Below are 15,957 nucleotides of genomic sequence, written 5' to 3' on the forward strand. Positions count from 1 at the left end.
CTGATCCGCCGAGATGGGCAAAATCGCCAGCATCGAGTACTTTCGCGTGCCGCCGCGGTGGCTCTTCGTCAAGATCACCGACGAGGACGGCCGCGCGGGATGGGGCGAGGCCTCGCTCGAGGGCCACACACAGGCCGTGGAGGGCTGCTTGGATGCGTGGGCTACGCAGTACACGGGCCTGGAGGCTGAGTGCGAGCCGACCGATCTTGCATCTACGTCAACCGTGTCCGCTGACTGCCCTCCCTTGTTAGTGACATTGAACACATCTGGCAAATGTCCTGGCGCAAGACATTCTACCGCGGCGGGCCTGTGTTTATGAGTGCGCTGGCGGGCATCGACATTGCGCTCTGGGATTTAAAGGGTGTGTGTGACTATCCACCAGCTCCGAGTGTCTCAATGTCTTGTATCCACGACAGGTTCCTGGATGAGATACAAGTAGTCTAAGTGGAGCGGCATGCTAACGATGCACAGCCCGCAAGCTCAACGTCCCCATCTACGAGCTGCTCGGCGGCAAGCTGCGCTCCAAGCTCAAGGTCTACGCCTGGATCGGCGGCGACCGGCCCGACGACGTCGAGGCGCAAGCGTACGTCCAGTCCCCATGTTAACGCGCAATTCCTTGTCAACTGCAAATTACAATTACCAGACCAGATAGACTGACAGTGTGTTTCTATTGTCTAGGTCCGCCCGCAAGGCGCAGGGCTTCACGGCCGTCAAGATGAACGCCACCAGCGACGTCGGATGGCTCGACTCCCCGGCCGCACTCGACTCCTGCCTCGCCCGCGTCTCCGCCGTGCGCGCCCTCGGCCTCGACGCAGGCGTCGACTTCCACGGCCGCCTACACCGCCCCATGGCCAAACAGCTCGCCGCGCGCCTCGCCCCCCTGCAACCGCTCTTCATCGAAGAGCCCCTCCTCAGCGAGCACGTCGAGGGCATCCGCAGCCTCGCGCAGCAGAGCACCCTCCCCATCGCGCTGGGCGAGCGCCTGCACTCGCGCTGGGACCTCAAGCCCTTCCTCGAGCCGCCGGGGTGCTGCATCGACGTCCTCCAGCCCGACATATGCCACGTGGGCGGCATCTCGGAGCTGCGCCGCATGGCCGCCATGGCGGAGGCGTACGACGTGGCCCTCGCGCCGCACTGTCCGCTGGGGCCCGTGGCCCTCGCCGCGAGCATGCAGGTGGATGCCGCGGCGGCGAACTTTGCCATCCAGGAGATGAGTCTGGGGATTCACTACAACGTGGGCGGGTACGACCTGCTGAGTTATCTGGCCGAGGGGAGCAGGGATGCGTGGCGCGTGGAGGACGGGTATGTGCAGCTCATGGGCGGGCCGGGGCTGGGCATAGAGATTGATGAGGAGAAGGTGAGGGCGGCGAGTCGCGGGGCGGAGGCGTGGGTGAGTCCGGGGTTCTTTGGGCCGGGCGGCGAGTTGAGGGAGTGGTGATGCGCACGGTCAACGTAGGATGGGAGTGGCGTATGTGCCGAGATGCGACGCAGCGACAGTTTGACATGGTCCGACACTTGTCATGATCAATCCTCACACAAACCAAGACGACCAATGCCATTACTACCAAATATTCACGTAGTCGTTGCCTCCAGAGATTCCGACATATACGCAGTGCCCGTAAGAAGATGGCACCCAGCACCCGTAGCCATGTTCGGGCCTCAATCTTTCTCTCAAGTTCATCTCCAGGCCGTACTTGGTATTTTACACGCAGAGAGTGGTCCATGGTCGCGCAGTCTGTGCAGGCCCATACGGGCTGAAACGACCCTCGCCTCAACTTCCAGACAAACATAAACTGGAGTGCAGGATCGTCCCGCCGGGTTCCAATATTGTATGTTGACATGCGCGCGGTATATACAGGTAGGTAAATACACACGTACATGCCCTGCAGTGCCTGCACATGAATCTATACTCCGAGGTCATCTCATCCCGTGACGCAGCAGGCAGCCAACATTGAACTCCCTCACGAAGCTTTCTCCACTCCCCTCTCTCCTCCCCATTTGCCAGATACCCGATACCGTACAGTTCTCTCCTCGTGCCCGCAGCAACCAGCCACGAGTCTTCTCTCCTCCAGTTCTCCAACTCAACCCCCGCCGCCTCCCCCTCCCCCTCCCCCTCTCCCTCACACCTCCCTCTCTGTCCGCCCATCTAGGTAACTTTACGTACATATATCTGCCCCGTCTGTACTTCTGTACCCTACCTTATCTGTCATCAAGGCAGGTCAGTAAGTTAGGGTTGAGGGGTGCGTCTGCCTGCTTGATGTGAACTGAAACCCTAACCTTACTCCGATGCGCCACCACCACCACTCACCACTCACCACTCACCAACCCCCAAGACCACTGGCAACCTCCTACGTAGTCACCACCACCACTAGCGGACACCACAAGCGGCCGCCCAGAAAAAAATTCCCCGAGTATCCGAGCCGTGAGCCGTGCGTGCATGCCGTCACACTTCCCGTCCCAATTGACTTTGGGCCTTGGCATGCTGGCCATGTTCCAGACCAGATGGGCATTATAAGACGCCGGCACGCACCACCTGTACGTACAACTGTGGGCAGGGCAGCAGTCGAGGGGGGGGAGTTCCGCATTCGGCCGTGAGACAACACATGGTCGGCTCCGTGTCGGGCGGTTCCAAGACATCACACCACACCATGCTCGTAGCATACGTACGCAGCAGCATCAACACACCACAGTGCAATGATAACGGCGCCGACGCACACGTACGGGATATGGATACAAGCCATTTCCAACATAGCTATATATAAAAAAAAAATGGCACGCTAGGTTAACCTGCCCGCTCGCATCAGCCCATCATCAGCGCCGGTGGTGCTCCCTCGCCAACGCACGCAGCAAGGGCCTCCAACTCCAATCCCGACCGTCCTGGCGGCCGTGGTGGTGAAAGAGTCACTGGCCCACCCTCATGCTTCCGCTGGCGAGCACCCCCCGGATCGCGGAGCCAAACGCCATGCATAAAATGTTCCTCCGCTAAATGTAAAGGCCCCCCGTACATCTCGTCGTTCCTCTAACCCACAGGCGCGCATGAGAAGACGCCCTTGGTGGTCCCGTTCTTGAACTGCAGGATCTATGACGCGTCTGATTAGCATGCTGCATGTTCGTTTGCATTCGCCTCGCGGGGTAAACTCACAATGTCGTCGACGCTGGCGTACGTTCCGCAGACCAGCACGACGATGCCAATGACGAAGCAGGTGCCGTTGGCAATGCTCTTGACAATGTTCTCGCGCGAGTGCCACGAGCCCTTCTTCAGCAGCTTGAACCACATCATGGCCGGCAGGTAAAAGGTGAAGCCCGAAACGAAGAGCGACGAGGAGATGGACAGCAGGTCGGAGAAGAAGGGGATGACCTCGGCGATGATGAAGGCGGCGATGGTGATGGCGGTGATGACGGCCAGCCACGTAACCCAGCCCTTAGTCGTGTTGATGAAGCGCGTGATCGAGTCGCGGTACATTCGTCCGTGGATGTAGCGGCCGACGACGGTGGTGTTGATGGATCCCGAGATGAAGATGACGGGAAGGCCGACGCCAAAGGCAATCTTGGAAACCGTCTCGCCGGCCGAGAGCACCGAGGGCGACTTGACGTCGACGCCGACAAAGGCGTAGACGAGGGCGCCGGTGAGGGTGTAGATGGCAATCTCAATGATGCCCAGGGCCCAGATGGACTTGACGTAGTCGCGCGGCGTGTGCATTTCGTCCATGAAGGAGAACTGGCACATGGAGAAGCTGTAAGCGAAGACGATGTTGGTGATGGCGATAAAGGCCTCGGCAAAGGTGACGTTCTCCTTGGGCCAGGCAGACCAGTTGACGTTCTCGAAGCCAATCTTGCCGGCGTGGATGCCCGTCGCGATGATGGTGATGCCGATGGCGGCCAGGATAGAGACGAAGTCAATGTAGCCCAGGATCGCCACCTCGGCAAAGGAGGGCGGGATGGCAACGAGGAGCAGGATGATGGCCGAGACGACACCGAAGACGACGGAACACGCGCCGTTGTTGGTAATGTTTCCGAAGGCGATGGTTCCCGTCAGGCAGTGCGAGCCGACGAGAAAGGTCAGCTGCAGCACAAACATGATACCGACGAGCTCGTAACCAAAACGGCCCATGAGCAGGCGACCAGCGTCGGCATAATGGGCGACCTCGGGGAACTTGATCTTGACCTGGCCGACAATGTCGCTAGTGTAGATGGCGACAAGACCGAGACCGATGGAGCAGATGACACCGGCGACCATGCCGAGGGTGGCAAATGCGGCGGGTAGACTCAGACTGCCGAGCGCAATAGCCTCGACGATGAGGACGATTGTGAGGCGCTTCCAGCCGAGACGGTTGAAGTGGGCGCTGCCCTGAGCCGTCTTCTGCTTCTCGAGGTCGGTGCGGCGTTCCTCGAACTCACTCGTCTCGCCAGCGAGTGGGCCGGACAGGGGCGGGCTGCCACCGGGCTGAGACGAGGTCCGCGTGAGCGGCGAGTTGGACTTGGAGTCCTTTTCCGTGCGCATGGGCGCGTAGGTTTTGTTTGACTCCTCCATGGTGGCTGTGATGGGTGAAGAGGCGGCTCGGAAAATATCCCGGAGTGGGTATAAGCGAGCACGAGCCGAAGTGAGTCGGGCAACGGCGAGGTCCCTCTGACGCGGGCTGAACGTTGGGTATAGTATAAACGGGTATCAAAAGCAGTCGCGTGCCCACGACAGTAGAAAGGGAAAGAAAAGGAAGGGGAGGTAGGTGGAGCGGAAAGGGTCCAGAGGAGGGTCACGCCACGGGGGGAGGAGTGAGTGAGGGAAGAAGGATGGAAGGTGGAGGGAAGAGGGTTTGTCTTAAGTCAAGGACACAAAATGAGTGAGTCGCAAGCGACGTGGAGAAGGGACCGACTTGGCACAGAGATAAAGAAGCGGCCTCGGAGGTTTGAGAGGGACGGGTGGAGGGGGAGCGTTGACCCCGGGGGCGCTCGTGCTGGGGCTGGACGACGGGAAGTACAGTACTTGGAGGAGTGCCGGGCGGTAACGTAGGAACGTATGAAGCAGCGCCGGGGCTTGGAGGCGGAATTCTGGAGCGCCGGGGCGGCCGCAACTCTGTAAGGTTATCGGACGGGCCAGCAGACGAGGGCCAGTCCCGAGGCTGGGGACCCAAGCCAAGCCGCAGAGCCAGGAGAGGAAGCGGATGCCAAGTGGGTCGAGGGGGGGCGGCGGCGCGGCGATGATCGAGGAGGGTTGCTTGCTTGCTTGCTGCACGGAAGTCGGGGGGAGACTAGCTGCCATTGAGCAGAGGGGCATTACATACATGACACTCGGGTTCGGCGGCTGGGTCAGGTGGGCTCGCAAGTCGCGCATTCTTGCAGTTTGCGCGAGATTCGGCACGAGAACGGGTGCGGCTGGGCTGTCTGTCTGTCTGTCTGTCTGTCCTGTCCATGCCATCCACCGGGGCCGCCATGACGGGACGGACGGTATTGTACAAGGCGGCTTGGGCCATCTGGCTGGCCGCCAAGTGGCCTTGGCTCGCCTCGACGCGAGAGAGGATGCGGCGACGGCTGGACTCGAGGGCAGTGGGCGATGGGGCGAAAGCCTGTGGAGATGGGGGTGGGCGGACGCGGGCACGAGGATCATGCTGCTCGTGGGCGGCGCGTGCAGCAGTCGTCGTCGAATGCTGGACTGGACTGGACCGGACTGTACCCCAGACCGTGGTCCCCCGCAAACGTTGCTGGCCGGCCATTATGTGATGGGATCGGCCCTGCGATGCCGTGTGCGGCGGACGGGCGGTTACAGCTGCTCGTGGCGTAGCGTCCCGTTACGGATGGTGGTGGTGGTGGAGGTGGGCGACTCGCACTTTGCCACGGTAGCATAGCTGGATGGATGGATGGAGTAGGAGCTGGAGGTTAGGAGGAGGCGAGGCAAGGTGAGGGTCTCGGTGTGGGGCGGGCGCGCGCTGTTCGGGCTGTCAAGGCGCCTGTCTGAGTCCGAGTTTTCCGTTTCCGCCGTGCTTCTCGACGTTCGGCCGCCGCGCTGGCGATCAGGCCCCAGCTTTGCACCGCAGCGCACTGCACGCCTGCTGCTACTTTAGCCTGGCGCACCCCCCTCCCTCCCCGTCCGTCCGTCGTCGTCTTGCCTCTGGCCGAGTCAGTTTCCATGTGTCAAGGTATGCCCGAGAAATCCCGCTATCCCAACGATTCCTGGGGTAGCCTTGGGTAGCGTCGCCATTCCTGCTGCGAGGATGCGAGGCCGCCCCGACGGAAACAATGGGTCGAACCAGAAGAGACCTAGAGAGGGACCCGTCGCGCGCGCCAGTACAGCCTGTTTAGGCTGGCCGAGTGGGCTGGCTGGCTGGCGGTTTTCGCAGCGAGCGGATCGTGTGTTCTTTGGCACAATGCAAACGCGGTCGCTGCAACGGACGGACGAGGTTGACGAGCATGAGGGGGGAATCGATGAGGCTGTTGGCTTGGCGGCAGTCGACTTCGGATCGCGGCAGTGACGAAACGGGAAAAAATTCTCTGCCTTGTTCCCGAAAGAGGGTGTGCGCCAGTCAAAAGCCCCTGCCGCCGCCGCCCGGGCGAGCCGCAACCGACAGGACCGCGGCCAAGCCCCCGGCGTGCCAGCCACAGTTGAGGCGCCAATTCCCAGCCCTGGAGCGCTGGAAACACCACACGCGCAGAGTGTGTGCGAGTGGAGGGCACGCACAGCGCAGCAGCCTGACCTAGTGGACGGGAGGTACTGTCGCAGCCGCCAGCAGGCGAGACACCCGCTGAAGACGGATCGATCACTGCCCGGATCCATTGATCCGCCTACGGAGTACTATTCACTCCATTCACTCCATGCCCGACAAAGGGCCCCATTCTCTGCACCTCATCTTCAGTCTTCAATGCCGCCACACACACACAATCTGCGGCGCCCGTCATCCGTCAGTCAATGGCCTGCACGGGCGGCGCATGGCTGATTCTTCCTTGGCCAGTGCCACCCAGGCGCGTGGATCCCTCCCCCTGTGATGCGTCACGCAGCCAAGACGGGGCCCGAGCCGCAGCGCAGGCCACTGCAGAACCCACCACCACCACCTGGAAGAAGCCCCGTCGTCCCTTTTTTCACCTCAACGCACCCGACTCGACAGCGGGCTTTGCAGCGGCTGCTGCCCACCTCAGCCACCGACCGACTCCCGCGGCGCCTCGACGAACCACGCCGCTGCGAAGGAAAGAAAGCCTGCATACGCCGCGGCGCATGACTTTTTCTCATCAACCATCGTCACCACCAGCCATCACCACCACCACCAAAACCAAGCCGCCCCCCATCAGGAGGCCGCGCTGCATCATTCGCCGCCGCCGCCGCGCCTTGGCCCGGCCCACACACACCTCTCGGTGGCCAGTTTTCTCTCGTTCACCCGCCGCTCCGGGGCCATTCCCCTTGGGTGCTGGCGCATTACCCACTGCCGGGCTTTGTGGCTGGGATCTGCGGAGGCAATCGGGGCTGGAAGCCTTCTCGAAGACTGCCCGACGAGGCCAACCCGGCCAGCGCGGCAAGGGACGAGACAGTCTGACAGCCTGTCCAACGGCCCAATCCCTCGACGCGGGCGAACAAAGGCGACGTCCACTGTCGCCAGAACCCACTGCTCGCCCCGACACGAGACGCACGCGCGCCAGAGGAAACATGCGTGGGCGCCCCCCCGGTCCCGGTCGCTCCCCCTTGCCACGAGGCTCCGCCGACAATGCGCGCGCGCAGAAAATCGCACGGAGTCGCGAGTAATGGGACCCGTCCCTGCCCTGCCCATCTCGACGAAACAGCGCCGATGGCTCGCCCAGTCCAGCTGCTGGCCCGGCCGGCACTGGTGACCTGACCCGTCCGCCTGTCATACGAGCATCTGCAGGTACTACAGCGCAGCGCAGGACAGCACAGTTCTCGTGCAGTCCACTACTGGCCGTCAGCAGTCCCGCGACGACCAGTCACCTGGACGTTCTTGTCCATACCGTACAGCAACCCATCACAGCCGCAATAACGCCCCTTGCAGAATTTCTGCGTTCGTGAGCTGCCCGTGTTGGTTTCGCATTCTCTTGGTCGGCGCAATTTTTTTCGTTCACGACTGCCGGACACTGCCGAACGGTGTGCGCCACCCACGAGGTGAAACCCGTCTGCGCACTCTGCAGCTGCACGCCACCCAAATCTGGCTCGACGGCCCGATCACCTCAAGGCAACAGAAACAAGATCGTGCATACATTTTACATATCAGGGCGATTCACACCAGCCACACGCAGCCCGAGTCCGCCCACCCACACGGCTTCTGCAACAGCCGTGTTGGTCCTCGTCTCCGTCTCAGGACGCCGTCGCTTCCGGCCCGTGGCTGCCACACGGGATGGCCGACTCCCAGCTGGCGTCGTCCGCCGTCCCAGATGCGTATACGAGCGCGAACCGCAAGGCTCTACCCTGCAATACGTACGTCAGCATCAGCGTCTCAAACCCGTCCTGTCATCATGCCTGCGATTGGCAGCCAGTTCGTTGACCAAGTCTCCATCGTCCCCCACGGGGAGGCACACGGGGGGTCCTCTTCCTCCGCACCATCGCGCCGCCAGCCAGTGTCAGGCTTGCTCCGCGCTGGCGTCTCCATCGCGGTATAAACGCACACGCGGCAATTCGTCTCTTGTTACGTACGAGGAACCGGGAACTGGCTGGCACGAATCCACGCAGCTGCAGGCACAATGGCGGAGGCGGGGACATGGAAATGAAGCGTCCCGAGTCTGCCCGCCGCCATTGGCGGCTGATGCACCGATGTCCCTGAGCCGAAGCGGATCTGGAGATGCACTCCGTGCCCATGCCCATGGGGTAACGACTAACAAGCGAGATATTGTTGGGGATCAGCGGCCCTCCTTGCTTGCCAGCTTGTACTGTACTTCCACGATCCTTCCATGCACGACACGACGTCAGCGCCCTCTCGTGCTGACACCCTGGCCTGGCAACGTCCGGACGGCCAAGGCAGCGTGCGAGACATGACGGCGGGAACGCTACATCGGCTGCGGCCTGGATTTGTGTCGATCCGGACGGAACCCGCTTCCGCTGGCCGCTGCTGGCCGAGCTTACCCTGTACCGGATCGTGTTTCAGTCTGGTGGCATTGGGCACGGCAATGCGCCGCCGGGACAACTGTCACGGTTGCTGACGGACTCTTGGCCTTGATTCTCGCCTTCTTGCTCCTGGTCATTTCGTGCATGAAATGTGGCGTGCCAGCGCCGTGCGCTGTCGTAGGTGTTTGGTGGTTGTGAGCCGCAACCGGTATCCAGAGTTGAAGCAGTGCGGAACAACAATGCTAGCCCACCTCGTAGACGCTGCATCCATGGCCCGGACAAAGGGAAGCAACACATGGCTCGGAATAGGTGAGACTCGCTATTTGGAATGGCAGAGCACAAACGGGCTCGCAGTGTTTGACACGGTTCATTCGCCGCGTGCATCAGCCGACGAATGACGTTGGTTTCATTCCCGCTTCCGCTCACCTCGGTGTGCATCCCGCCCGCGATAAGCAATCCTTATCTTATCGCGATAAGAATTTTTTCTCCTGCACCACACAGGTCGTGCCCCGCGTTGGTGGGCGATACCAGATCTTGGGCCAAAAGTCACACAACGCTCTAATCGCCGCCTTTAATCCCGTCGCCGCATCGGCCCTGACAATCGCAAGACACCATCAAGCACGTGGCGCACATCTCTGCAGACGCATCGATGGCCACACCGACCGAGGCCGGCCCCGCGCCGCCTCAGCCTGCCACCGAGCAGAAGCCCATCCGCAGCCTCGTCCTCGACACCGGCCCGCTGATCAAGAACGACCCCCCCGTCAGCACCCTCCTCGCCAAGGCCGAATGCCTGTACACGCTGCCCGTCATCGTGTCCGAGATTCGCGACGCCGAGACGCGCTCGCGCGTCGAGACGACGCTGCTGCCGTTCGTCACGCTGCGTTCCCCGCGTCCGGAGAGCGTGAAACACATCCGCGACTTTGCGCGCCGCACGGGCGACCTCGCGGTGCTGAGCAGGCCGGATATCGATGTCCTGGCGCTGGGGTACGAGCTTGAGTGCGAGCGCAACGGCGGGGACTGGCGGTTGAGGAACACGCCTGGGCAGAAGGGCCTGAATGGGCGGCCGGGCGACGCGGCGGACAAGCAGGCCAAGGAGACCAAGGATGAAGAGCCCCAGGCGGATGCCGACGCCACGGCGGAGCAGCCGGCAGAGCATGCTACTGCAGAGGCGGAAAGCAACGAAGCTGCCCCGGCAGAGCAACAAGTGGAGGAGAAGCTGCAGAACCTGGATCTGAACGAGGCTTCAGCCGATCAAGAACCACTCGACGAATCAGCAGGCGCCGACATTGTCGAAGCCGCGGAAGTCTCTGGAGAAAAGGAAGACGAGACCGTGTCTGTACAGCAAGACGCCGATGCGGGCTCCGACTCGGACTCGGACGGCTGGATCACGCCCTCCAACGTCAAGAAGCACAAGGACCACGACGCCAACTCGGCAGCCAGCCCCTCTGGCGGCTCGTCCACGCCCCTCATCCTGCAAGCCGCGGTCCTCACCTCCGACTACGCCATGCAAAACGTCGCGCTGCGCATGAACCTCAACCTCGTCGCGCCGTCCCTCGCGCGCATCACGCGGCTCAAGAGCTGGGTCCTGCGCTGCCACGGCTGCTTCACCGTCACCAAGGACATGAACAAGCAGTTCTGTCCGTCGTGCGGCCAGCCGACGCTCATGCGCGCCAGCTGCTCGACCGACGAGCGAGGCAACTTCCGCGTCCACCTCAAGAAGAACTTTCAGTGGAACAACCGCGGCAACGTCTACAGCGTGCCGAAGCCCGTGCACGGCAGCGCCAACGGCCGCCTGCCGCGCAATGCCGGCGGCGGCAAGAACGGCTGGGGCGCGGGGCTCGTCCTCGCCGAGGACCAGAAGGAGTTTACGCGCGCGCAGGACGAGCAGCGCAGGGAGAGGAAGCTCGACGTCATGGACCAGGATTACCTGCCGGGTATACTGACGGGGTCGCGGTCTGGCGGCAGCGGGGGCAAGATTCGCGTGGGCGCCGGGCGGAACGTCAACTCGAAGCGCAAGCACTGACATGGCAACTGGGGGATTTGCCTGTGAGGGAGGATATAACGCAACGTTGCTACGACTTGAACACCATCACCGTCATCACCGTCATCATCATCATCATCATCATCATAGAGGCGCAATGGGCATATAGGGATGAAATAAAAAAGCATGTGATTTGATTGAATTGACGAATCCCAACTCCGAGGCCGCCGTGGTGACCGTGGCCGTAAACGCCAGCCCATGAGGTTCCTCGATCCTCCATCCTCGATCTCCCATCCACTGTCCCGTCTCACTCGACAGACGACCTGAGGCGTGCGCTATCCCGTAAGCCCCATGTCTGCTCCCATCCTCGCATCTTCTTTGCCCTCACCGTCCGCTCCACCGTTCAGCTCAATTGTTCGTTGGTGCCCTCGCGCTGTTATAATCTACAGCTTCTCCTCACCTGCAACAACACCATCCAAGTCAGCACATCCATCCATACATAGACACACGCACACACTTTGCAATCCAATCCATTCCACCCCTCCCCCTCCAACCCCAACCCAATCCGTATCCCAATCGCACCCCCGACAGGGTGATTCGATCCAGGATTCAGGATGGGTGGTTAGGGGGCGGGAGAGGAGGGCGAAAAGCGAGCGCTGGGCTGGGCTGGGCTGGGCTGGGCTGTGGCTACTCACGCTGCTGCGTCAACAGCAGGCCGAAGCGGCGCTTCAGCGTCACCCGCTGCCGGGACCACTTGTCGTCGGGCGAGAAGCGCGCCGGGTGCGCCGACTTGGTGACCTGCCCGTGGGCGACCTTCTTGAGGGTGTAGAGGCGGTTGCCCTGCGCGTCGAGCGTGTACATGAGATGCATGATGGCGGCGGCGGCTGCGGCGGGTTGCTGCGATTGATCGATCGTTGGGTCGGAAGAGGGATTGAGGAGCCGGCGGCGGCGGTGGTGGTCGAGGTAGGCAATCGCTGTCGGATCCCGAACGAACGAAGGGAGTGGAATTGACCGGTGTGGATGTGGGCGCAGAGCTTGTGCTGGTGGTCGTGTTGATACGGTCCGGACGGCCTGTGGTGGTGTTGCAGGGCGTTTTTTCTTGAAAAATTTCGGCGGGCGCGGCGGGAGATGGCAGTCACGTGTTGCTTATCGATACGGCGGGCGGCTTGGGGCCAGACGCTGGCCTGGCAGGGAAGCGGGCCGCCGAACCGCAACTGGCGCACACGCACACTGCACAGGGATCGTTGCCCGTCGGGTGACAAGGTGGCAATGGCACTGTAAGCGTTGCAAGACAGTTATCGCTATCCTTGATTATGTTGTTTGATCTTTGGGTTTCCATACTTTTTGCGCCCTTTTTTTTTGCTCTCATCTCCACGGCTCATCTCAGCCTTGAGGGCGATACGCCCGGCGCGAGGGCGCGTGTGGCTCAGTGCACGCACTTACAAGACGCACTCACTTACAACGTACAGCCGTGGAACGGACGTTGTTATGGAACAAGACGGCCGCGATTCCACTTGTAGAGTGGAGTTTGGGACCGCCCAAGCCAAGCTTGCTACTGTCGCCCGGCAAGGCAATCGTTTGCTGGGTTTTAGTTGTAGTATGTAATTCGTATATTTAGCTATAGGAGACGGACGGGACGGGACGCGCGCCGCGTGCAGATATAGAGCTCTTTCGTCAAAGCGCTTAGGCTGTAATAGTTGACAACCATAAACTGCCATGGTCCACCAGTAATGATAAAGAGCCAACGCAAGCTCGGTGCTCTCCCATCTTCCTTGCCCGGACTCGGCAATACTGCGTCGTAAATCTGTAGTAAGACAAGCTAGCTGTGGTGATGGATAAGCTCACCTCCCCATGTACTGCTAATTGAGACTTGTGGCAGAACATGAGCATGAAAAGTCTTGACACATGCGCAGCGTAAAAAACATGAGTAACCCATCGATTGCGGCACTACCCGCGCTAACGACAGTGTATATAACCAAGACGCTGCTATCTGCTTTGCGTGAGACAGCTTGTATCAGCCAACGTCCTATTATCGGTGCCGTTTCGTCTCTATCTACCTTGCTTCTCAACTTGACAGCACGCGTGTGCAAATCATCCCCCCAACACGATGAACTACAAGCTCGCCCTCCTCCTGTCCACGGCGCTCCAAGGCGGCGTGCTGGCCAAGCACCCGCACTTCACGGACATGGCCGCCGCCAGACAATACGTCGCCGACTTCCGCAATGAGGCATGGGGGGTGAGCAACGACATGGCTTTCTCTCCGCCACAGCCGTGTGAGGATCGGATCGCACGCTAAGGATCGAGCCCCATTGATGTTGCGTAGGTGTGCTCGAACCAGGATCAGACCTGCAGGGAGCCAGACGTCGAGATCGCCAACGAGTCCTGCCACCGGCCTGGAGAAGCCGTGGTCTTCGAGGACAGGTACATTACCTCTCCCTGCTCCAATCATCACCCGGTAAGTCTAGCAGGCTGATTGTTCGACCGGAGCCACCACCGATTGATCCGGCTGTCTTCATGTTTTGCCCGACGTCCAAGCCAGTTCATGTCAAGGCGCTAACGCGGTGCCGTGGACAGTGTGATTCCTACGGAGGCAGGTGCAAGACGCCGTTCATGGGACAGGAGGCAGCATGCAGTAACCTGAGCCAAGTCCACTTCGGCACGTACATCCCGACCAGAACGTAAGCGCTTTGGCAGGGACAGGCAGGCTACAACGGAGTTGAACCGGCCGGAAGCAGAGAGGGTTTGACCGCCCCGATGCTCCCATGGACATCTTGTCTATCTGAAAACTTGTTGGCGAGTGTTGGTAGAGCAGTTTAGTCATCATGCAAGAGTAGTGCTTTTCCCGATAGCTGGGCATGGAACGGTGGAAAGAGACGGTTCGGTCAGACGGCTTCAATGTTGGCGTGCCACTGCTGGGATCCGTACAACTTGGTGACCACAGAAATGTGAAGCAGGAGGAAGAAAATGGCACAGGGAAATGCTGTGATGATCTGACTATCGACTTTCTCACTTCTACATAATTCGTCATGTGGAAGACTTTGTAAGGTACCTATGTACTTTACATGACGCCTACTCATCCAGAAATCGTGCAATATTCTGACAGCCTCGCAGATGCATGTAGCGGGAAATCAGTAATGACGATTTCGTCCATCCCGACACGTATACAAACAAGTCTGCACCGCAAGATAATGGTTGCAACGAGCGGACAGTCACCGATGGGATTCACTTAACATCAATCCGGAACGAGCACGACCGCGAATCATCTAGACAGTATCGCTTGCTGAGCCGACTTAGTCAACGCAATCTTGCCATCCCAGCAAGCCATGTGATAATAGCACCGAACAGCGTCCCGCCGCGGGTTCGCCGCGTTCTTGTTGTCGCCCGGGAGTCACAGGGCGAACGAGGTCCGGGCCCACGAGAAACCTCCAGGTTGCCGACGAGGCATTTCAATGTTGACAGCGATCGTTTTCGTATTTATGTTTAAATCAGGTTCAGGCATGTGTGTTGCTTTCTCTACGCAATTATTACCAAAGCGATAATTGCTTGCTGACAGTTTTCTATGCAAAATATAGACGACGTGGCTCCATTTGATGTATATAAACAGAGACGAGGGCTTCATGTCCTCTCAGCAGCTCATACACCAACACGAAATCTGCCAACGCATCTCCATTGTCAAAGCCATCTGCCTCCCGATCAGAACAAGCAATCCCCAAATCCAAACCTCACCACACCTGCACCATGCAGTTCCTCCGCTCAACCACCACCCTTCCCCTGCTGCTCCTCCTCAGCGGCACGCAGCAACACGTCACGGCCCTCGACCTCCCCAAGTACACGGACATGGACACGGCGAAGCTCTTCGTGGGCAACTTCAACCGCGAGACCAAGGGGGTAAGTTCATTCACGTTGCAATTCCCACCTGCATGTGGCGAGACACACATAGTCGTGCGCAGAGAAACGCTAATCGGAGTATCTGGGCGCTTGGCGTGCAAATGTAGACGTGCGACCACGCCACGCAGCAGTGCCGGTCCAACTTCGTGCTCATCGAGAACCAGCACGGCTACGTCAGGGGCCAGCCCGTGCTCCTCAAGCTGCACAGCGAGGTCATGCCTTGCTACAGCCACAGTCCGGTACGTTTCCCTCCCTCCTTCTTTCCTCCCTCCTCCATCCCTTTCTCCCTGCGTTTCTCTTCATCTTCCTGCCTTCCTCCCTCTCTTCCTTCTGGTCCCCCTTCACTCTCTTTCTCCCTCCTTCTACCTCCTTAGTCGTCTAGGTACGAGGAAAACGGGGGCTATTGAAGTCCCAGTAGAACTTGGGGAGAGGAGATAAACCATGTAAAATCGAGTTGAGTTGTGTCCGACTGACCTCTTTGCGCCCTTGTCACAGTGCCCTCCCAGAGGCGGCAGCTGCAACCACCCCCACCCCGAGGCCCCCGAGGCAAACTGCTTCTAAGGTACGAATGCGCTGCGCGCCCGGTGCCCAGCGCCCGGTCGACTTCGAATGGAAACCCTATCTCACGATAGTAGTGGAACGATGGGGAGAGGGGGGCTAACTGGGGGAACTGCAGCTTTGAGGATCGTATGGGAGCAAAAGATTAGGGTGAGCATGTATGTATGGATGATGATGTTGGAGGCGCGACCAAGGAGTACACGGTTTTGCATCTCGTTTTATACGATCCATCTGGCCTGCCACTGCTCCTGCAGCCAACACGCGGGCGGGAGGCCAGGGACGAAATAAAACTCTGTCACGTCTCACGATGCCACGGGAACATGCTTGCAAAGTTTGGAATGTGATGTATTCAGTCGCAGCAAAACCATAAAAGAGCATACTCGAGCGTTCAGAGGCAAATATCGCAGCCGAGCCATGATAAGACGTGGCCCCGAAATCGCAGCTTCAGGCGCGTCATGACCGACAAGTACGGCCAGCCTGAGTGAGAGCAGAGAGCAGA

General features: G+C 60.1%; 6 protein-coding genes across 6 annotated transcripts; 4 read left to right on the plus strand and 2 right to left on the minus strand.

Annotated features, from left to right (window-relative positions):
• Positions 1–13: 13 nt before the first annotated feature.
• On the plus strand, positions 14–1,438 carry PLICBS_009027 (uncharacterized protein; the record flags this gene model as incomplete). Its single annotated transcript, XM_018327815.1, has 4 exons — positions 14–189; positions 252–361; positions 472–583; positions 679–1,438. 4 exons carry the CDS (start codon positions 14–16, stop codon positions 1,436–1,438), a joined length of 1,158 nt encoding a protein of 385 aa, XP_018173531.1.
• A 1,581-nt stretch (positions 1,439–3,019) lies between these two features.
• Positions 3,020–4,531, minus strand: PLICBS_009028 (uncharacterized protein; the record flags this gene model as incomplete). The annotated part of the gene is made up of 2 exons (XM_018327817.2): positions 3,020–3,079; positions 3,143–4,531. The coding sequence occupies 2 exons, from the start codon at positions 4,529–4,531 to the stop codon at positions 3,020–3,022; spliced, it is 1,449 nt and encodes a 482-aa protein (XP_018173533.2).
• Positions 4,532–9,680: 5,149 nt separating this feature from the next.
• Positions 9,681–11,054, plus strand: PLICBS_009029 (Nin1 binding protein; the record flags this gene model as incomplete). The annotated part of the gene is made up of 1 exon (XM_018327818.1): positions 9,681–11,054. One exon carries the CDS (start codon positions 9,681–9,683, stop codon positions 11,052–11,054), a length of 1,374 nt encoding a protein of 457 aa, XP_018173534.1.
• A 401-nt stretch (positions 11,055–11,455) lies between these two features.
• Positions 11,456–11,882, minus strand: PLICBS_009030 (snoRNP complex protein; the record flags this gene model as incomplete). Its single annotated transcript, XM_065601533.1, has 2 exons — positions 11,456–11,472; positions 11,708–11,882. The coding sequence occupies 2 exons, from the start codon at positions 11,880–11,882 to the stop codon at positions 11,456–11,458; spliced, it is 192 nt and encodes a 63-aa protein (XP_065457605.1).
• A 1,237-nt stretch (positions 11,883–13,119) lies between these two features.
• On the plus strand, positions 13,120–13,694 carry PLICBS_009031 (uncharacterized protein; the record flags this gene model as incomplete). The annotated part of the gene is made up of 3 exons (XM_065601534.1): positions 13,120–13,248; positions 13,336–13,467; positions 13,587–13,694. The coding sequence occupies 3 exons, from the start codon at positions 13,120–13,122 to the stop codon at positions 13,692–13,694; spliced, it is 369 nt and encodes a 122-aa protein (XP_065457606.1).
• A 1,056-nt stretch (positions 13,695–14,750) lies between these two features.
• Positions 14,751–15,461, plus strand: PLICBS_009032 (uncharacterized protein; the record flags this gene model as incomplete). Its single annotated transcript, XM_018327819.2, has 3 exons — positions 14,751–14,900; positions 15,008–15,139; positions 15,396–15,461. 3 exons carry the CDS (start codon positions 14,751–14,753, stop codon positions 15,459–15,461), a joined length of 348 nt encoding a protein of 115 aa, XP_018173535.2.
• Positions 15,462–15,957: the final 496 nt, after the last annotated feature.

The sequence above is a fragment of the Purpureocillium lilacinum genome (genome assembly GCF_023168085.1).
Source record: "Purpureocillium lilacinum CBS 284.36 DNA, scaffold_7, whole genome shotgun sequence".
NCBI lineage: Eukaryota > Fungi > Ascomycota > Sordariomycetes > Hypocreales > Ophiocordycipitaceae > Purpureocillium > Purpureocillium lilacinum.